This window comes from Epinephelus fuscoguttatus, linkage group LG6 (genome assembly GCF_011397635.1).
Source record: "Epinephelus fuscoguttatus linkage group LG6, E.fuscoguttatus.final_Chr_v1".
NCBI classification, from domain to species: domain Eukaryota; kingdom Metazoa; phylum Chordata; class Actinopteri; order Perciformes; family Serranidae; genus Epinephelus; species Epinephelus fuscoguttatus.
In genome coordinates this window covers 6,229,287-6,251,503 of record NC_064757.1, presented here as the reverse complement: position 1 = coordinate 6,251,503, position 22,217 = coordinate 6,229,287, and the positions used below count along the sequence as shown (strand labels likewise).

At 41.2% G+C, this 22,217-nt stretch overlaps 1 protein-coding gene across 3 annotated transcripts in view; it reads left to right on the top strand.

Annotated features, from left to right (window-relative positions):
• Window positions 1-22,088, top strand: part of rad17 (RAD17 checkpoint clamp loader component) — a 31,656-nt gene extending 9,568 nt beyond the window's left edge. For 2 of the 3 annotated variants that reach the window (XM_049579886.1, XM_049579885.1), the window contains exons 2-17: window positions 158-277; window positions 1,800-2,030; window positions 3,320-3,394; window positions 4,575-4,713; window positions 5,109-5,245; window positions 5,616-5,668; window positions 6,209-6,334; window positions 8,485-8,554; window positions 8,639-8,753; window positions 10,376-10,555; window positions 12,877-12,980; window positions 13,089-13,235; window positions 13,623-13,751; window positions 19,640-19,760; window positions 20,694-20,751; window positions 21,154-22,088. In XM_049579886.1, coding sequence (XP_049435843.1) covers window positions 236-277; window positions 1,800-2,030; window positions 3,320-3,394; window positions 4,575-4,713; window positions 5,109-5,245; window positions 5,616-5,668; window positions 6,209-6,334; window positions 8,485-8,554; window positions 8,639-8,753; window positions 10,376-10,555; window positions 12,877-12,980; window positions 13,089-13,235; window positions 13,623-13,751; window positions 19,640-19,760; window positions 20,694-20,751; window positions 21,154-21,346 — 1,920 coding nt within the window. In that variant the 5' untranslated portion in view covers window positions 158-235 and the 3' untranslated portion in view covers window positions 21,347-22,088. The remainder of the gene's footprint in view (window positions 1-157; window positions 278-1,799; window positions 2,031-3,319; window positions 3,395-4,574; window positions 4,714-5,108; window positions 5,246-5,615; window positions 5,669-6,208; window positions 6,335-8,484; window positions 8,555-8,638; window positions 8,754-10,375; window positions 10,556-12,876; window positions 12,981-13,088; window positions 13,236-13,622; window positions 13,752-19,639; window positions 19,761-20,693; window positions 20,752-21,153) is intronic. The other variant, XM_049579887.1, reaches the window with a different exon arrangement.
• The last annotated feature ends 129 nt before the right edge of the window (window positions 22,089-22,217 follow it).

Below are 22,217 nucleotides of genomic sequence, written 5' to 3'. Positions count from 1 at the left end.
ACCTTGGTACATTTTTTGGCAGCCCAAACAAACAGTGAAAATAGAAGTTAAACTAAAGATAATGCCATATAAAACATCACAAATCCATCAACACACCTTTTCTTTATATTAAGAGAACTTACGTTATGTCTTGTTTCTGCTGTCCCATGTTAACTAGATCACATCAGCAGCTCTGAGTTGTTCGTTGAGCTGCTAACGTTAACGTTACCCTAAATGTGAAGCACCACGGTACAGGATGGACAAGCTTTCTGTGGGAGATAAAGCTGCTCCAAGCAGAGTAAGTTATATGTGTGTACATTATGTGTGTTATGTGTCATCAATAAGCTATGGGTGTTTGTATAAACACACACAAGCATATATCTTATAACATTACAACTACTGACTGGTGAAGTAAATAGCATTGATCATTTTGTTACAATTAGGGATGCACAATATTGGATTGTTTTGCCCATATCCGATATGCTGAGATATAACAACTCATTTGGCTGATAACAGATACTGATATCAATATATCCACTTTTTTCCCCACCTAATTTTAGTGATCATCAAGTCTCCTCTGCATTTGAATCAACATCATATAATGCATGCATACTCTTATCATGATGGCCCACCCACAGCTAGAGACATGAAATTGAACGCTTTTCAGTGTATGTAAAAGTCATTCATTGTGCAAGTTAAGAAAAGGCACTCTGGCCGATTCTAATAGTTCATTTTAAAGCTGATATTGATGATGTGCCAATATTATAGTGCATCCTTAGTTACATTGCAATGTTTTGTTGGGAAACCTTGGGTTCTGTCATTCATGTGGATGCCACCTGACATGTTTCATCATCCCAAACACTGTTCAGACCAAGTAAACCCCGTCATGGCAACAGCAGTCCCTGATGGCAATGCACCATGCTATACTGCAAAAAGTACTCAGAAATGACACAAGGAATGTGACAAAGAGCTCAACGTATTGACCTGGCCTTAAAAGTTCTCAGATCCCACTCCGATGGAGCATAAAGGGGATGTTTTAGTATGCCAAAGGTACCTCGATCCTCCTTAGATTTGACTTGGCTCTGACCTGTGAAGACATGGAAACAGGATCTCTGGGGGGTGTCCTGTTTTGTCTGGCACCGAAGCGTTGGTAGCACATTCCTTGAGACTTGTGTGTTGCAAAGTGGGGTACTAGCATGTCCTAAGGATGCTCCACTGGATTGGGCCATCCCTAAACAGTTCTTGCTGTGTGGCAGAAGCCTTCCTGCTGGGATGCCACTGTTATCATGGATTGCTGTTGGCCCGAGGGAGGGACACTTGGTCCGCAGCAGTGTTTGGGTGGGTGGAGCGCATCACATGAATGCCAGGACCCGAGGTTTCCCAGCAGAACATTGCATTGTAACAAGATGATGATAAGTGTTAATCACTTCACCCGCCAGTGGTTTTCATGTTTTGGCTGATTGGTGTTAATACATTCTCACATTGGTCTTCCACTAAATATTCATGTCTTTTTTTATCTGTCATTTACGCTCACTTTTCAATATCACATTCACTTCAATCACATATAATGTCCATATGTGCCATGTTTCTTGAGCAATGCTTTTATTTCTGCCAACCTCAGTTGGTGGTGTAGTGCATCACTGAGCACACATGAAGGATCCCTGCCTCCTCCTATAATCTGCATCTAGTAACATCTAGTTCTGTCTATCAATTGTGTTCAATTCTACTGTAAATTATAAACGTTGACCTATATTAGACAGCCTCCTTCAGTTGTTCCTTATACATCTTTAATAATTTTTGTTTGACTGTACTTTTTATAGCTGAACCGCTGGGTGGATCCATCCTTCACTGATTTGCCAGGGGAAACCTTTGCTACGTCCAAAAGGAAAAAGGGCAGCCAGGTATTGCGCTCCAAGGCAGAGCCCAAGAGGCCCAGGAAGACGACAGGACCGGCCATTAGCTCAGAACCTCACATGTCCTACCTCCTGAAAGAGTCAGCCCAGAGGAACCAGGACGACCCTTGGGTGGACAGATACTCGCCCCGTTCACAGGTTAGCATAATCTCTTTTGACATTTGGTTGGTATCCATGGATACATTTGGATACAGCCAATAACTGGTTTGAATTCAAATACCCTCTCTTTGGACATGCAGACTTTGGTCATATGTATTGTGATGTTGTGATACTGTTAGCACATCAAAGCAGTGAGGGCTCTGAACCACCAGGAATAAAATACATCATGAGACACAACCTATAACCTTACTCATTACCATGGGTATTTACAAATACCTATTTGTTCACACTCACATTGACAGTCTATACCGGTATCCAGTATCAAGCCTCAACATACAATTGAGCATATGGTAAATACACACAATGTCTTCAATATGATTAAAATCTTCTGTAATTTTAAATTATTATTTTGATAAATGTCTTGATACAGTAAATTTTCTGGAAGATCATTTAAGAAACTATTTATGAATACAATATGAGTCAGTTTTGGCTAATCCAGTAATGAATTACCTAATTAATAAAGATGCTTCGTTGCATTAATACGAATATTTTTTAAATCTAAATCTGTAAGGCAATTCTGCTGAAAAAATTGCAATATTGCATGCAATGGCTTTATACACTTAGAAATATTAAAACCGTAGCTACTGCTGTATAGGTGGTATGACACATTATCATTATTATTATTATTATTATATAAATCAGTGTAAAACTGCATTCTAAGCCAAATTGGGTCAGCAGTCAAATTATGTGAGTATCCCCCAAAGTTTAGAGCCTTTAAGAATGAATTCTTTCATTGAAGTTATGCTATGGCATCACTTGGTGGCCAGTGTAGGTGGAAGGGATGATTACAGTGACCACTAACTCTTTCAGTGCATGTATGGGCATGTGTATTGTAACCATTATAGCATTATTTCTTAATGTAACATACTAGTTTTAACAGTGTGATGTAGCACAGTGCACATATCTGTATATTTTTACACACTTACAGACTGAGCACAGTGAAGATATATATTTTATTCTTAATATCTTAAGTAGTAGTGTTAACACTGTAGCATAATGCACATTTGTATTTCTATGTTATTACTTATATTTAGATACTTCTATTTCATACCCCTATTCTTACCTCTTATAATTCTCTATTCTTTACAGTAGAGTGACTGTCATGAATCACAATTTACCCTCGGGGATCAATAAAGTATTTCTGATTCTGATTCTGGCTGAGTATGTGTTGAGTGGCTGAGGGCTCTAATCATAAACTTTTTAGGTGTAACAGAAATTCAAGACTGAACTTTCTAGTCTTAAGTAATGGTTACTCTGTGTTTGTGTAGGCTGAGCTAGCTGTCCACAAGAAGAAGATAGAAGAAGTGGAGAACTGGATGAGAGTTCACTCAAACGCATCAAAGGTAACTGAAATTTCATGTTTCAGTAACTGTATCTTGGCTGCCAGCCAGTTTTCGAATAAAAAGTCTGTGAACAACTGTTGCCCTAGTTCTGACCTTTTTAAAGGAAAAGTTCACCTGCTATATGACCATTTGTAAATCAGTTACTCACCAAGTTACCTTGAATTTGTGAAGCAAGCGTTGTTTTTCTCGTATGCCTCTATGGTGGACGAAGAATCAGAAAAAGGCAAACATTTGACGTGAACTGAAGGCTCTGTTTAACAACAGCAAAACTATATCAATACATGCTTTTACAAATTTGGGCACAACTCCTGCAGTATAATCCAAGTCTCATTTATCCAGTTGTATGCTCAGCACTTTCCAGATACATCCTTTTTTGCCAAAACCTTATGATTTAAAACATGTCAATACAAACAGTCTATTGCACTCCACGTTTGAACTCTGCTCAAGCAAAGCTCATATATACATGTGTGCTCAGGCACGCTACTCATAGGCGGAAGTGGTTTTATGCCTCTGCGCCAACGATAACTGTGACCTGAGGGATTATGTTTTCAGGTTGTCCGTCCCTCTGTCCTTCTGTCCTTCTGTCCATATGTACATCTGTCCGTTCATCAGTCTCATGCTTGTGAACCTAATTTGTCAAGAACACCTTGAGGGAATTTTTCAAAAATCTGGCACAAATGTAAACTTGGACTTGGGGATGAACTGATTAGATTTTAGTGGTGAAAGAACGAAGGTCAAGGTCATCATGATTTTATCACCTGTGTCATTCTCGTGAACAGGATACCTCAAGAACATCTCGGGAGAATATCTCCAAATTTGGCACAAATGTCAACTTTAAGTCAAGGGTGAACTGATTTAGAATTTGGTGGTTTAAGGATATAATTATGAAGTGATGACATGTTACTGTGTCACTGTGACATCATAATGTTCTTCACTGAACACTTTTCTGGCCATTACATCCTTTAGGCGTGCTATTTGATGAAAAAATCAAACACTGTGAGGTTGGCCCATTGCAAGGTTTAATAGTCAAGACTTTGATCCTTAAATTATATTTCTCCAGCCCACTTGTAGAGTGTTTTGTTTTATTCCAAATCTCAAGAAAGAGTGTAAATTATTAAAATGTTGTCTGTGGTAGTCTCAAGTTAAGCTAAAGGTTCAGATTGGCTGTTGTGGGCTGCAGGGTGGGATCTTGCTGCTGACGGGACCATCAGGCTGTGGAAAGACTGCCACAATCCAGGTTTTGTCTCTGGAACTGGGCCTCAGGGTTCAGGAGTGGACCAACCCCACCAACGTGGAGCCATACAGCAGCAGCCAGCACGGTGAGGAGAAACCTTTACTGTCCTACCTGCCTCATACCCGTCAGTTGCACTGTAAAAACAAGAACTACCATGAAGTTATTATCATAAATATAAAAGACAATTACCTTTTTGAAGAAAAACTGCCAGTTAGTGACCAGACAAATTGAAACAAGAGAATGCTTTCTTTGAGACAGTATCAGATATGAGCTTGTGCTGATGTGTTAGATTGCTTTATTTATGAGAGGTGTTTCTCTTACAATGTTTGTAAAAGGGGAAGGATGTTTTTTGGGTGGATGCAAGCTAACCAGTGTGTTGTGATATATGATCTCAGGTACTTACACCACTATCCTGTCTCAGTATACAGACTTCTCCATCTTGTTTTTCTGATGTGTCTCTAATTCTCTGTCTCTTTTCAGAATGGAGGATAAATGGTTCATCCTGCAGCTCCCAGTTAGTCCAGTTCCAGGACTTTCTCCTTAAAGCGAACAAGTACAACTGCCTGAGGATGGTGGGGGATGGAGGAGCTGCAGACAGGAAGCTCATACTGGTGGAAGTGTGTAGTACACATTCACCTGACATCACTGCTCCTGTATTTAGTTAAAAATAAGCTTTTTTCAGGGCCTTTTATGGCCTTAATTTTTAAAATTTAAATTCAAAACTGTTTAAAGATTCCTGGGAACCTTTTTGTGATCTTGTACAAATATATCATAATTCTGCTTACATCATTATTTGTGCACAGAATTAGTTTAATAGGTGATTGAGGATTTTTTATTTTTTATTTATTTATTTTTTTTGACACAGTAGTGGCAATATATACGAAAGGTATTCTTTGTAGCTCACAACAATGAAAGTGATGCATGGCTGATAAAAGCTCCTAAATACACACCTGAATTAATATTTGATCCTCACTTGTACCTTCTCAGGATTTCCCAAATCAGTTCTACAGGCAGCCTGGCAGCCTACATGATACCCTGAGGTGAGATGATCGTTTTCCCCCACATTTCCTTTTATGCTTTTACTCTAGAAGAAGTTACTATGATGACACACAACCTTGAAGCCATCATGTAACATTAAAGACAGCAGCACAGAGACCATTAGGAAGTGTGTGTCTGATGAAAGCCTTTCTACAGGACACAGTATATAGACACAGTTCATACTTTGCCAACTGAAAGAGTAAAATATTTTAAAATACATGGATGGGAGGAAAAGGCAGAATGGTGACCTGTTCCAAAAAGTGGCGGAATAGCTGGACGGCACTCGATTGTTTGGTCTGTGACGTAATAGGTCAGCCAGCATATTGCCACCCATCGTAGCGGAGTTGGACATACTTTGGTTAATAAATGGATTCCCCTCCCGTGCTTGCATACTGGGACAAGGACAGTTGTACAATTAAATGACCTAGTTGAGCTGTAACCGCAGCTTGACTTAACTGTGCATGTAAATGTACTGACTGCTATCTTTGCTGCTTATGTATTCCTGCTCTGTGTCAGATTGTGGCCTGCTGTGTGTCTTTCAGGCGCTTTGTGAAGACCAATCGATGTCCCCTGGTGTTCATAGTGTCAGACAGTCTGAGTGGGGACAGCAGCTCACGCTTTCTTTTTCCCAGAGAGATCCAGGAGGAACTGGACATCAGCAGCATAAGGTTCTGAGCAACACACACTGTTGGCTTTGACAGAGGTGTTAGACCTTTATGGAAAGCTACATTAGACCCCAGAGACCGTGGATACAGTTCAGTTCCAGCTGTGGACTAAAGACGGAAGATTGTTTTTATACATTCATGGCCAAAGATACCAAGAAACAGGCAAATTTAGTAAATATGTCCTTCAGTTTTGGCAAGAGACAATATGTAATCCACGTTTCTTTTAATTAAAGCAATAATACAAACACTTCCATCATAAATTCAGTATAATGAACTTGTCTGCAGCACAACTTCTAGCTGTTCCCTCCTTCAGTCCAAAGACATGCAGGTTAGGTTAATTGGCTAATCTCAAAGAGCCTGTTTACACCTGGTATTAACATGCGTTTCAGTGATTTGAGTGGACGGACAAGACACATCGCCATTCACACTGTGTCTATAACGTGTCTCCAGCTGACCATTTGTCCCCAGATTTCGCTACTGCCTACTTCACTTTTGCTAGAGGGTCAAAAGGTGCCATGCACCATTATCACAACCACAGTCTCACCAGCTGCATGCTAACATGTTCACTAGTCACATTAGCGTCTGTGTCGGTACAGCTGGATATGCAAAGGATTTCCATGAGTAGAGCATGCATTTTAAGATCAGTATAGTAACCGATCATTTTCGTTTATTTGTGGGAAGTCAAAATCATGATTGTGATTAAAATTCAATTAAATGTGCAACCTTATGTATTAGCATCTACACTACAAAGGATGTGTGATCAAATGCATCCCACACCACCTCAGCAAGTGGTTTGAGTGATCGGATCACAATGCATCTTGGTGGTTGTCAACACTTGTATTGCGTGCTGTCCACTTGTGATCAGATCATCCAAGACGCATGTCAATACCAGGTGTAAATAAGGCCTTAATTGCACATATATGTGGATGTGACCAGAATTGACTGGAGTTATCTGACCTGTGTTTAACCTGTCATTTGTCAAATTAAAGAAAGCCAGCCAACACAGGTGATTCTCTGCTCAAAACAGTTCAGCTGTGTGCTTAACTGGTGACCTGTCCATGGTGTGTGTCCCCGCCTCATGCCCAGTGTCAGCTGGGTTTGGCTGCAGCTCCATTGTGACTCTCAAGCATAAGTGACTATGATAATTGGATGGATGATTCCGTCAGTATAATGGAGTCATTCTCACCACTCTTCAATGCTGTTTTAGTTACAGCTGCTTCGACTTTGCAGTTTTTTCGATCACAGTTAAGCTACTGTGAGTGAAACCCAGCACTTCTGCACAGATGTTTCACATTAAAAGCCATTCAATGACTGAAAGAGCATAAGCCCTTCTGAAAGACTTTTAATGTGAAACATCTGCAGGAAATTTGAGTTTCACTGACAGTAGGTAACGAAAGAAATTGCAGTGGAAGTGACTGCAATTAATCTGCAGAATAAACTTAGAGCTGTAGAGTTATGAGTATGACATGACTCTTTTGTACTTATTGAATGTGTGGTGGTTTACATAATGCTGACTTTACCATGTATGCCTTTATATTAAAGGTACCCTGCTGTAACCAGACATCAATATGACGGACTGTAGGTCGGACAGACATTAAATTTTGGTTGGAATGAAAATCGGGTTGACAGTATTTAAAGTGTCTAACGATATTATGATTTGACATTGTGTTGACCTTAACGTTATGACGTTTTGCATACGTTGGGTTTTGGTCTCCGTAACTTACGTAAGTAAATGTGGTTATTCAATGTCAAGATGAAGTCGGGAGAAGTTTGGAAGAAGTTGGATTTTGGCACGCACAACTTACAACTAACAAGATATAAGCATCTTGAGTCATCAGTGTTCTCCATCAAATTGACATTGACATTAGACGACATCCTAACATTGAATTTTGGTCACCTGACATCACAACATAATTCAACCAAACAGCAACATCTAACCACATTGTGGGCCTGCTGGGTAATTGCACGGATGTTTTGGCCTTCATATGTTCATGTTAATATTATTTCTGTCTCGGACATTATTTGAACTCTGGCCAGGATACTGAACAAAACTGTTCCTCGTGCTGCTGACCTGTGTGTATCCTCTCAAGAATCCTCTAAAGGGAAGCCACTGGATTCCACTCAACACTGTTTTGTGTGTTTGCTCTTTCCAGCTTTAATCCGGTGGCTCCAACCACAATGATGAAGGTCCTGACTCGAATTTCAACCCTGGAGGCAGGAAAGGTGAGAGGAAGCCTTGCAGTTGATTACACATTTTGGTACAAGTTTTAATGTGTTTTCTACAGTGTATTTTCCCATAATTCCTAGCAGAGCTGTGGGAGAATGTGCGTCCCAGACCAGGCAGTGTTGGAGACGCTGTGCTCAGGAAGCTCAGGAGATATTCGCAGTGCCATCAACAGCCTCCAGTTTTCCTCCCTTCCAGGTCAGGAATAAAACCACACACCACAGCAGAGGGGAAGTCAAGAGTGTACACATACAGTGGTGGAAAAAAGTTTTCGGACACCCTTAAAATTTTACACAATCTCAAATATTATCATGAAATATTTGTGGAAAAATCTTTTTTGTGTTTCAAAAGGTGTGGCTGCATTAGACAGATACAAACAAATACAAATTACGTACGCACGTAGTAGAGCTCTAATCCTGGCTGGCATGTTCCCCACAAGCCTTTCACACTGTTGAGGGGTAATCTTGTCCCATTCTTCTTGAATTACTGCTTTTAATTCTTCTAAATTCTTTGGTTTATGCTTTGAAACAGACCTTTTGATAATCCACCACAGATTTTCAATGGGGCTCATGTCCGGGGATTGAGCTGGCCACTCTAAGACCTGGATACTGTGCTCCTGCAGCCAAGTTCTACTGGCCTTGGATGTGTGGCAAGGGGCATTATCTTGTTGAAACATCCAGTTTTTACCTCGACGGAACAGTGCACGCGCAGAAGGGAGCATGTGGGTTTCGAGAATGGTACAATACTTGGTAGAGTTCAATGTGCCATCACAGACAGTGAGATGACCAACACCAGCAGCACTCATGCATCCCCAAACCATGATACTGCCTCCACCATGCTTGACAGTAGGTACTGTACATGCTGGAGATAATGCTTCGCCTGGCCTTCATGCGTACTCACATTAGTAGGAGGAAGATAAAGCTGGAAACTGGACTCATCTGACCACAAAATTTTCTTCCAATTCCTGGCTGTCCAGGTCTTGGGTGCCTGGGCCCAACGACGCCGGGCTAACCTCTGTCTCTCATTGATTAGGGGCTTCTTGATAGCCTTGTAGGACCTTAAGCCATGATCTAAAAGTGCGGGTGGAACACTGGACACCAGTTTGGTTTGACCACTGCTGCTGAAGCTCCTGTGATGTCATTCGGCGGTTTTGTCTGCACATGCGGATCAGGATGCGGTCATTTCTTGCTGAAGAAACCCTTGGGCCAGATCTTGGTTTGTCTTCTAAGCTGTTGGTTCGTCTGTATTTCTGCAGAGTGTATCCAACTGCTGAAGGACTGCATCTGCACTTCCTGGCTATCTGGCGGCAGCTGTACCCTTCCTGGCTGAGAATCTTTATCTTCAGGCGTGTTTCCTGTGTTAGGTTCCTTGTTTTAGCCATTTTGGTGTCTGAAGAGCTTTCAAATGTGCTGGCTTTATGTAGACACGAAGCTTGGCAACAAAAATTGTGTCTTTTAATAAAAAGAACGACCTTCATCACTGGTACCAAAATGACCCAATACTCAAAATTTCTTATGTATTTTTATGGAACCAATTAATTTTAAGTTTTTAATGGCTTTTTTAGGATTTATTTAGTATTTTGGCTGTGACTGTACTAAAAGAAATTGCACTTTAAGACCTAAGAGTGATTCTTAAAGCAATATTTCACAAATGCATGGGGTGTCCGAAAACTTTTTTCCACCACTGTACATATAACTGTGAAATCTACTATAAATACCTTTTGATTTGAATGACCACATGACCTTTGCTCAGAACAACTATTGTTGCCCTGTCTCGTCAACTGACGTCAAAGAACTTCTGTCGTCATTGTAACTGTCCAGACACGTCATTGGAAAAGGGGCTGTGGAGGATGAAGAAGGACAGACATGTGGCTTCCACAACAAACCAGAGAAGGAAGAAGTCCAAATTGACAAAGGAGAAGGAAGAGGTGCAGGCTATTGGGGGGAAAGATGCCTCGCTGTTCCTCTTCAGAGCTCTGGGAAAGATCCTGCACTGCAAACGTAAGTCACATGTCCCAGGGTCCATACAAGGATTTTTGGAAAGACAATACCTAAATCAGCAACTAATGTACCATAAAACTTCAGTTGGTAGCCTGGGCTGTTATTTGCTTAAATCACAGAACTCAATGGGCTCATATTTGGCACAGGCGTCCATATGGGACCGGCATTAAATTCCATCCATCCATCCATCCTCTAACCGCTTCATCCTCTTGAGGGTCGCAGGTGGGCTGGAGCCTATCCCAGCTGACAATGGGCGAGAAGCAGGGTACACCCTGGACAGGTCGCCAGACTATCGCAGGGCTGACACATAGCGACAGACATTCGCACGGCCAGACACTCACATTCACATCTACGGACAATTTAGAGTTATCAATTAACCTAAGCGCTGCAAATAGCCTCGAAGCACGAGAAGCAAATCCAGTTTCCTTTCGGCGGCCATGTTAACGGATTGTGTCATCCACACCGGCCATGCCGCGCAGCTCCGCAGCTGGTGCTGCAGCGATTGTTTCGGTGTCAAGTCGGGCAGGAATATAGGCTATACATATTAGTCAGTGGTATCGAGAGAGAGAGAGACACCCTGGCGTTATCCTGTTAAATCAATACTCACAACTTGGATTAACTTTTATGAAAAACCTGTCAGATTCTATCGATCGGTAAACCCTTTCGGACTAAAGAAATATGAATAACTTACAGGGTAATTGAGAAATGGGCGCATAATTTGACTTTACGACCGCTTCAGAAGTAGGGAGTCACCACCTTTTGTTATTTTCAAGTCTCTTGTTTACCATGCCAGTAAATCTGAGTGTGTTATCCTGGGGGTTCATGGTTTTAGTAAAGTGAACTCAACTATCAAATTATAGAGAATCAATCCAAGCTAACAATATGTAGCATCTCCATACTGACAAAAGTTGGGTGGTGGGTCTGGGGTGCGTCTCTGGCTCTCTGGGCGTGCTGGCCATTGCCGCCCTGGGTCCTTGGGCCTGCGTGGTGTCCCACGGCCTCTGCGGCTCCCTGGGCACTCCTGCGGCCTTGGTCATGCCTTATCGGCCGCCTTCCCCCACTGAGCTGGGACATTAGCCCTGGACCCTGGTGATGGTTCTCATAAACACATTGGGAGGGTTCAAATACACGCATGCATGTTCGATACTTCAGCTCCGTGACGCATCACAAAAAACTGATGGGATCACTCAAAAGGGGCTCAGTTGCTTCTCAAACCTACCACACTGCTCTGGCAACTGTTCTCCACAATCGGGCTTTCCTGCACCACCAGGACTCACATTTCTGGTGTTCAGTATAGACGACTTCTTCTTTTTTTTTTTTTTTTCTTTATTATACATTTATTTGTTGATTTTCGATAATCTGTATGGAGCACAACAACCTCAAGGCCACAATACATCAGCTACACTGCCTGTTTCTTCTGTTTTTTTTTTTTTTTAACTCCTTCTTCTCCGCATGCACTGTCGCTATATAACTCAGGACTTAAGCACCTGTCCCTCAATCCCCCCTGTTTGTCCCTTACTTTCCCCTTGAGACACTATGGTGTAACATGGCCCTCTCTGGCTCATATTAGGAAGTTTTTCCAATAAAGGCTGATAGGCTAGTCTCCAAGGAGGGTGGGTGACGGTCACAACCACTCACAGTATGGGTATAAAATACTTGACTGCAAGACTAACATCAGTGCATCAATCTTCATAAAAAGCTTACACCCTTTTGTGGCGCTAAGCTACGAAGACTAATGCAGACAGGTATGAAAAAAAAAGGTGTTTCACTGGGACTCAGCTTTTAATTGAAGTTTTATGGTATCCTGCTAACAAGCACAGTGTGTATATTTTCTCCGTCTTTGCCATGGAGCTCCATCAGTGAACCACACTGTTGTGCTGGGTGACATGTTCCTATATTATCACACATTGTAGTTTATTTTGACTCAATCCCTTATAAAATGTCCTGCTGCCACAAACACTCACTCGACCCCCAAATGTGTATTAATCTGCTGCTTAAAAAAGTCCCCAACAAATACACAATTTCATCCTGTTTGTGTAACTCTGGATATAAACTACCTTTAGCAGCTGTTTTAGAAAATGACTGAGCCGATTTGGATTCATGCAGAAAGTCATTTCTTAGTCATTTGGATTATGAAGATCACAAGAAGCATAATGTGTGTGATAAAATACAGTTTTTGTCAGTGCTCCTTGCTGATTTACCTGGTGAAAGTCCTTTGCAGCTGTAAGCATATGGTCACTGAAGAGGATGACTGCTGCACTGTGGCCTTGGTTGATCACACAAGAGGCAAATAGTATGCTTGATTGTTTTGTCATTAACAGGAGGGAAACATGAAGGTGCTGAAGCAGCAGAATGTGTCCATGGACCTGCTCTACCACCTCACCTGTCCGATCATCATAGAGAAGCATTACTTGTGGACCCAGAGGTGCAGACATGCCTTTTTTTCCTAGTTTTAATACACACACGGCAGGCCCAAATGTCCACTAGTCTTTGAGAACACTCAGAGCTCAACTGTCTATGTTTCTTTGTTCAGTTGGTTGTTGAGCGTTCTCACATGTCTGGAGAGTTCTTCAACCTGTACCTTCACCAGAACTACCTGGACTTCTTCTCTGAGGTGGAGGATGTGGAGCGAGCCAGCGAGTACCTGTCTGATGCTGACCTCCTCACTTCTGATTGGGCGGTCAGTCTTTCCCTAGACATTAAAAAGTGACATAAATGCTTTGATAACTAGAATCTGAAATCGAATAGTTCCTGTTCTTTGCATACCATATAGGTGTTGCTTTCACATGAATGTAGCATACCCTCAGTTCCACAGCACCACAACACAGTGGTTTATAATACTGTGAGACCGTATTTTACGACTATGGAAGGTTGTAATCACAGCAGTCCATTCTCCTGTGTAGTAGGTGGTATTACAGTGAAGAAATGTAAACAGTAGAGAGTGACAGGTCGGATGTATTAGCATTGCTATTACCTGTTTATTAACAGTATGGGCCATGGTGGAATGAAAAGTAGTCTGTGTTGTCTGTATAAAGGGCTGTGCTGTGCTGTGCTGCGTTGTTTGCAGAGTCGCAGCACTATGGAGCATTATGGGTATTCAGTGGCCACCAGGGGGCTCCTTTACTCCAACTCTCAACAAGTCTCTGTTGGCTTCAGACCACTTCACAAACCCAGCTGGCTGCTGGTCAACAAGAAGGTGAGACACATTGGGGCTGTTGCTCTGTCATTAGCTTAGCTGTGGTTTAAAGGGCCAGCGTGTAAAATGGGTTGAAAACAGTGACATCAGTGGTCAAATTCTAGATTGCAGGGTTCACTCGCTCACCCCTCCCGTCGGGTAAATGACGGTGGCCTCGTAGGGACAAAAAGCCTTGCGCACGAGTTTTTCAGGAGTAGGTCTATCTGGAGACGAGGTGAATGTTTATTTAGAAATCTAAGCCATGTTACGATATTGTAATGAATCCCTCACGAGCAGGAGACCAGAGGAGCGTTCGGGAAAAAGGCCCGTTTATTTGAGCACTCCAGAAACTCCGGTAACACTCCACTCCATCCTAAACTCTGACTCTTCTAGCGTAACAGACACACTTCATAACTTTACACACATACTCGTTTACCATACTGAGTGGGGACCCCCTCCCCTCTCTGCTCAATCTCCAGCCCGCACACTGACTGACAGCGTAGCCGGTAAACAGAGCTCAGCTGTTTATTTAGCCTAGCAATATCTCCGGACTATAGTAGCTGCAATGGACGACTTTGAACGCAATTTTGAAGAGTTTCTTGTAGCGGACACAGACCCAGAGCCATACCTGTTTGAGCCGGAGCATACAGATGAGGAACTCCATGTGTTTGATGCTGGGCGGGCGAGAGCAAGAGGCTGAATGCACAGAATGGGATTCAGTGCTACCATCGTTGGGGAGATATATCATCAGGAGGAAAAGCGCCGCAGAGAGTGCATCACAAGGAGTGAAGTTGCGTCGTCTTTTCCTCGCAGATGACGGTTCGGGTTCATTCTCTCCTGTTGCGTGGTAAATGTGGTCCATTCGCAAACTTTATAACTAAAAAAACTTTTCACTACTCTCTATCGACGAACTACAAAACCCAAAACCAGTGAAGTTGGCACGTTGTGTAAACCGTAAAACAGAATACAATGATTTGCAAATCCTTTTCAACCTATATTCAATTGAATACACTGCAAAGACAAGTTACTTAATGTTCGAACAGGTAAACTTTGTAATTTTTTGCAAATATTAGCTCATTTGGAATTTGATGCCTGCAACATGTTTCAAAAAAGCTGGCACAAGTGGCAAAAAAGACTGAGAAAGTTGAGGAATGCTCATCATTTGGAACATCCCACAGGTGAACGGGCTAATTGGGAACAGGTGGGTGCCATGATTGGGTATAAAAGCAGCTTCCCTGAAATGCTCAGTCATTCACAAAGGATGGGGCGAGGGTCACCACTTAGTGAACAAATGCGTGAGCTGATTGTCGAACAGTTTAAGAACAACATTCCTCAACGAGCTATTGCAAGAAATTTAGGGATTTCATCATCTACGGTCCGTAATATCGTCAAAAGGTTCAGAGAATCTGGAGAAATCACTGCACGTAAGCGACAAGGCCGAAAACCAACATTGAATGCCCGTGACCTTCGATCCCTCAGGCGGTACTGCATCAAAAACCGACATCAGTGTGTAAAGGACATCACCACATGGGCTCAGGAACACTTCAGAAAACCACTGTCAGTAACTACAGTTCGTCGCTACATCTGCAAGTGCAAGTTAAAACTCTACAATGCAAAGCGAAGGCCATTTATCAACAGCACCCAGAACGCCGCTTCGCTGGGCCCGAGCTCATCTAAGATGGACTGATGCAAAGTGGAAAAGTGTTCTGTGGTCTGACGAGTCCACATTTCAAATTGTTTTTGGAAACTGTGGACGCCGTGTCCTCCGGACCAAAGAGGAAAAGAACCATCCGGACTGTTATAGGCGCAAAAAGCCAGCATCTGTGATGGTATGGGGGTGTATTAGTGCCCAAGGCATGGGCAACTTACACATATGTGAAGGCACCATTAATGCTGAAAGGTACATACAGGTTTTGGAGCAACATATGTTGCCATCCAAGCAACGTCTTTTTCATGGACGCCCCTGCTTATTTCAGCAAGACAATGCCAAGCCACATTCTGCACGTGTTACAACAGCATGGCTCCATAGTAAAGAGTGCGGGTACTAGACTGGCCTGCCTGTAGTCCAGACCTGTCTCCCATTGAAAATGTGTGGCGCATTATGAAGCGTAAAATACGACAACGGAGACCCCGGACTGTTGAACAACTTAAGCTGTACATCAAGCAAGAATGGGAAAGAGTTCCACCTGAAAAGCTTCAAAAATTGGTCTCCTCAGTTCCCAAACGTTTACTGAGTGTCGTTAAAAGGAAAGGCGATGTAACACAGTGGTAAAAAGGCCCCTGTGCCAACTTTTTTGCAATGTGTTGCTGCCTTTAAATTCTAAGTTAATGATTATTTGCAAAAAAAAAAAAAAAAGTTTCTCAGTTTGAACATTAAACATCTTGTCTTTGCAGTGTATTCAATTGAATATAAGTTGAAAAGGATTTGCAAATCATTGTATTCTGTTTTTATCTACGATTTACATAACGTGCCAACTTCACTGGTTTTGGGTTTTGTACTAACACTCTCTGCTGTTTCTTCCTCCTTCTTCCTTCCTTCCGCTGTCTTCGTTGGTTCATTTATACACGCGAAACGCGTTCTCTGGCTGGCGCAAGATGGCGACCTCTCTAAAGCAAGGCCCTTGCTATATATATATATATGTATATATATATATATATATATAAAAGCATAATTATAAGGCTGCGAAAACCAAACGAATTTTATTTTATAGCAATTATACACTTGTATAAACATATTAACGGGTAGAATATTCAGATTCAGATTCAGATTGACAATAAACCATGCCAAATATTACACACTGGCCCTTTAAAGTTAAAAGCTACAATTAGTAAGTATACCCACACAGCATACACAAGACAAGTAGTCTGTCTTCCCTGTAGTGCTCTTAATTGCATCTGCTAGAATCCATTGCGGCTCAAGGAAAACAACCAATCCCAGAGAGTTTGCTCCGACGGGTGAGTGGTGGTTCATTTTGGCTGAACTGGATCCAACGTGGCGGACGGGTCACAAAATTTCTCATTTTACAGCTAAGCAGTACACTCAAATAGGTTTCTGAAAACATTTGAGGTGAGAAATAGGCAATGCAGTAACAGACTCTTGATTCATATTCAGCAGTGCCTAGTTTTACTGCAGTTTACTATGGAGCGTGGATGGGCGCTAAACGTCTATTTTGACGTTCATGTTAATAGGTCAAATTTGTTTGTCTTAACAGGTGAAAATATGTCTCAATGAGTGAAATGCGTGTTAAGATGACAGAAAATGCCCTGTTAACAAGTACGTTTCTGACATCTTTAGACGTTTAGAACATCAAAGCCTCCATGCCATTGGTTGGTGTCCACCAACAGGAAAACTGAGCTTTGTATCCATCTTACTCCTAGCCCCATGATACCTTACATGAATTATAGGCGTGACTTCTGGCGCTGCACCGGAACTGCTGTTTTCCTATTGCAATGGTACAGAACGATATGCTAATGGTATGCTAATCCTCTTTTCTAGAGCGATTAGGAAATAATACATGTAGAACACACAACCTGTTATGTTACAGATGACGTGATCATACCTCCATCATCTCTGACAGTCATCATAAAGCATTTGTTGTTTCCTCTTTAACAAAGCGTGTTAGCGATTAGCTTGCCTTGCCTCCTGTTGGCATATTATTAGATATAACAGAGCCCGAGCTAGCTTACAGTAAACATCAACTCCTAACAGATGAATTATGGTTTCTTATGACTCATAAACAGACAGTAACACATGAGGCAAAAAATTTACATAATTCTGTATTAATTTTAGCTTCATGTAAAGTGAATAAATGTGAAGATTACAAGCCAGTGCTCCACTCGTCTGCCACATTTCTGGCACTGCGGATTTGTTAAATCAGAGTTAAGTTTCCCCTCTGAAACTGGTGAAATGGTTGCACCCAATATTAAACGTCTTAAGATGTCAGAAATATACTTGTTAACAGGGATTTTCTGTCGTCTAAAGGCACATTTGGTGCACTAAGACTTTATATTGTTACCTGTTTTGACATTTGTGTTAGAAAATCCTAGGCTCTGATTGGTTGTTTGCATTCAGACACAGTAGATTCTAGCAAATACCATTTGAAGCACTTTGACAAGGAGGAGGACTAGGATTTTTTTCACACATTATCTGTCTCATGTACTTTAATTGGTGACATTTTCAGCAAACATGACAAAAAACGTATTTTATAAAAGTTACCAACTACATCGTTAAGACTGGTTTAGAAGACATGTTGTTGTCAAACGTAACCCCATAAAGAGGGTGACTGACAATCTAATGATAATTTGTTTACAGTTATAGATGGCCAGATTTGTGAGCAAGATACGGTTGAAAAACACAGTCAGTGCAATCAGGTGTACAAACCACATAATGAAGACATATTTTGTAAATGTCGCCATAAAGCACAACTTTGATATTTCTCTATTATAAATGACTGTTACTAATCAACTGACATTCTGTATTTTCTATTTCCTATCATTTATTTGTAAAGGTAAACAAAAGACCAAATAAATGATAAAACAAATCAGGCAGATCAAGCAAAAAAGGGCATCAGTCCTTGATAGAGTGAAATAATAAAATAATCTTTACTAATAGCATTCTTAACCCTATGGGCCCGAACGATGCATAGTGCGTCCAAATTCACACCTGTTCTTCTCTATTGATTTTAGTGAGAAGCCACGCATATCACGTGAAACAGCGGAATTGTAGCTTTCCGACAAGGCCAAGCAATTGACGGTAGTCCAATGTTTTCACAGCGAAAAACAATGATAAATTTACACTAAAATGATGTATAACAGAGCTTTCATACAGCTTTGCACACACATTACTCTTGGATGGATTACTCGCGAATGCAGGGTCGCACAGAAATGCCACGCATATCACATGAAAGCTCAGGACCAGAGCTTTCCAGGGATACCACACACGTCATTGTGCTGTCATCCTATCACACTATAAATACAGATCAAATGTCTACAAAATAAAAACCTGACGAATTTCTTTACAACCCATTATACAGATCTTGTTATCAGTCACTTCATATAGTGAGGAATATTGTATCTTACCACGTCTTAGGCTTGCGTGTGTTTCTCCCTGTCTATCCACATTTGTAGTCCGGCTTTCAAGATGCGAACATCTCCATATTATCCAGTTGACACTCCATCAAACTTTGTATGACAATACTAGCGCACTTCACCTTTGCGCTCCCAGACAACTGTAGCCTAATTATGCATGCGTGACAGGGCAGTAGTCATATACATTGAGGGGGACCCCCCCCCCTCCCCAAAATGTCCCCTCAATATTTCAGATAAAACACATTTTTGACTTGTGAATGAGTCAATGGAATTTCTTGCAATAATGAAAAAATACTGGCAATCATGTCCGCCTGGCACAAACCACATGTTCTGGACAACTGTGAAGTGACAGAATGTCCCAGCATCATGGTTCTTATATTACCAGATTCCAGAGAGTCTCCCCTCTTCATATATGGCAGAATATGTCAACTTCCAACTTGATATGCTGAGATACATGTAAAAATGTAAGAATTTAGTCACACAGATTTGTTTTTTTCATTAAAATATAAAAATTAATATAAAATACAGGCACATAGGAGGACATGAAATGATGGCAAATCTGGATAGCCCACATTGTCCTGAAAAAAAACAAGATATAGCATGTGTATGTAGCCTTTATAATGACTGTGATATTAGCTTAAAACTAAAGGCAGTAAAAATACCCCAAAAACGCTAAATCCAAAAGCTGAATTATGATTGGGTCACCAAAACAACTGGACAGTGTTGTTTTCTTGCGTCCTGTAATGTGTGTCATGTAGATGTAAACTCTGAATGTAGCGACAGTGGATCAGACTGTAATGAGACTGATGTTGTTCTGTTAGCACCGAGAGAACTGCCTGGCTGCTCAGTCACTGTTCAGGAGCTTCTGTCTGACACCAGTCAGCCTGCAGACTGAACTGCTGCCATACCTAGCCAAACTTACCAATCCTATGAGGAACCAAGGTAAAACACACACACACACACACACACACACACACACACACACACACACACACTATACTGCATACAAACCTTGGACAGTAATGAAGTTGAAAGTACAGATTGTTTTGAAAGGTTTTTTGTAACTAGTGAGATCAATAATGAACATTATCCTCTCTATGGTTTGCTGGGTTTGACTTTTCTGACAATATAGTTGAGAGCTGAGTGAGTGAGTGAGTGAGTGAGTGAATGAGTGAGAGTATTTTGGAATTCTATTTTTGAATTACGTAGCCAGAAAGCGTGCTGAAAGAGGCCAAGACAGAGACATGAATTAAGAAGGAAGACAAAAGAGAAAGAGAGAGAGAGCAATAGGTTGACTGCTGATGTCATGCAATTGAAGGACATGTTCAAATGTCACAAAAAAGGTTTTAAGTCTGTTGTTTTATAACAATTCAACTGAACATTTTTGCCTGCCTATTTGTTTTGCTACAAGTTTTTCTTATCACAGAGATAACACTGATTTGACATAAAGTAAAAACATAAAAGTAGCTTTGCAAGTGGCAGGCTACTTCTGCTATTTTCTCATAGCTTAGCTTGCTACATTTCTTTGGGGATAACCTCAATGAAGTGAAACATTATTTTAATGTAGAGTAACTAGTTTAGCTCACTACAATTTCCAAGTAGCTTGCCCAACACTGGCTTCATTCATATTGGTTTTGTCATTTTGCGCTGTGGTGCAGCAAGCACTGTCAAACACTGCTGAACAATGTCATTTTTGTAAACTGTAAACAAAGATTATTAATGTGTTGTCATGACCCTTGAATCCTGTTTGCTGTGACAGGCTGATATCTCATCCCATTCAACAGAGCTCTGTAAACTCATTTGAATAAGTGTGTCTGTGGATAAAATTTATGAGGATTGATTAACAAAAATGGTCTTTGCTACACTGTCTCCCAGCTCAGATAGCTTTTATCCAGGACGTGGGTCAGATGTCATTGAGGAGGTTCCCCAACAGGTACTTCAGACATTTTCTCTTCCCATAATGCAGTCACATTCATGTGTGTCTCTGAGTCGTCAGAGTCTGCAATCCAAGTAATCCATCCAGCCATGTTACAGCAGCAGTCTGTACTGGTGGGAAATATGAAGAGGGAGAAATGACAGGAGTGAAGGACCACAAGTTTCAGGGTTTTAGGATTGTTTATGAAACATAATGATTGATTGATTATTTCTTTGGATCCCTGTGGTTTAGCATACATCATGCTGATGTAGAATGACGTTGAGGATTCCTGAAAACCAGTATCTGTTAATTCATTTCAAACAGATATTTTTTTTTACTCTGGCATTGTAAACTGTGTTAGACCTTACCTTTGTACTCTGTCTTTATTTCTGTCTTTGATTTTGTGTTGTGTGTGTGCAGATTAAAACTGGAGGCTCTGACAGACAAAGAGCCAGCTCAGCTGGAGGAAGATAGCGGGGAGGAAAAGGAGGAGGAAGAGGAACCTCAGCATGGGGGTGAGGAGGGACTGCCAGCCAGTCAGCCCCAACCTACGACAAGCCAAGTCCTTTTGGAGGAGGAGGACCTGATCATAGAGGACTATGTCAGTGACTAACACACAAAACTCTGACATACATCCACTGTAATACTGTGACACAGTTTTTTTGAAATTGAGTATTTGGTTAGTATGGAGGCAGATTAGTGCCATGCAAAATATGAAAATGAGTTCTGAGATTCATTTTTGACATTTTTGAGGAAAAACATTGTTACTGTTAAAATGCTCACTGGTTTCGCCCGCAGAATTCTGACTTCAATCTTTGACTTCAAAACTTTGACTTTTTTCCACAGTTGTAAGACTGGTCCCAGAACTCAAAGAACTTTCCATGTAACCATAACATCTGGTATTACCCGTACTTTTGCCTTTTTGAGGTTTCATCTGTAAAATATGTGATACATTTTTCAAACAAGGTCGTTGTCCTGTAGAACCTGAACTGAATGTGATTCTGTTGCTTGAAACAGGCTCATAGTACTATGAAAGTATGGGGATAAATTGTAATAATCTCCTGAAGTGACCCTTAACAGTTCACTTGTACCAGTTGAAATATTGTCAGTATTTATTTGTTTTAAGTGCAAAGTGTTCAGCACTTGTTTTTGTATTTAACATCCTTTTGTTTCTCTCAGTGACTGTTGAGCCTAGATTAACCTGTAACTGAGGACTGCCCAGGAACAAGCCCAACCTTTGACTGACATTTTGTTACCATAAAAGGATGGGAAAATAAGGAATATTACAGTAAAAGTTTATTGAGGGATAAGTTGTTTAAATCTAAATAAGCCTGTGAATAAAAATAATGTGTAAAAGGTGATCATTTGGCTCTTTATTTGAACATTATCTGGCTGTTACGCTCTCCTTTCACACACCCCTTCATCCAATATTTACTCAACAGTTTCACATGAGGCTCCTTTAAATATTCCCTCTGGAGATAGTG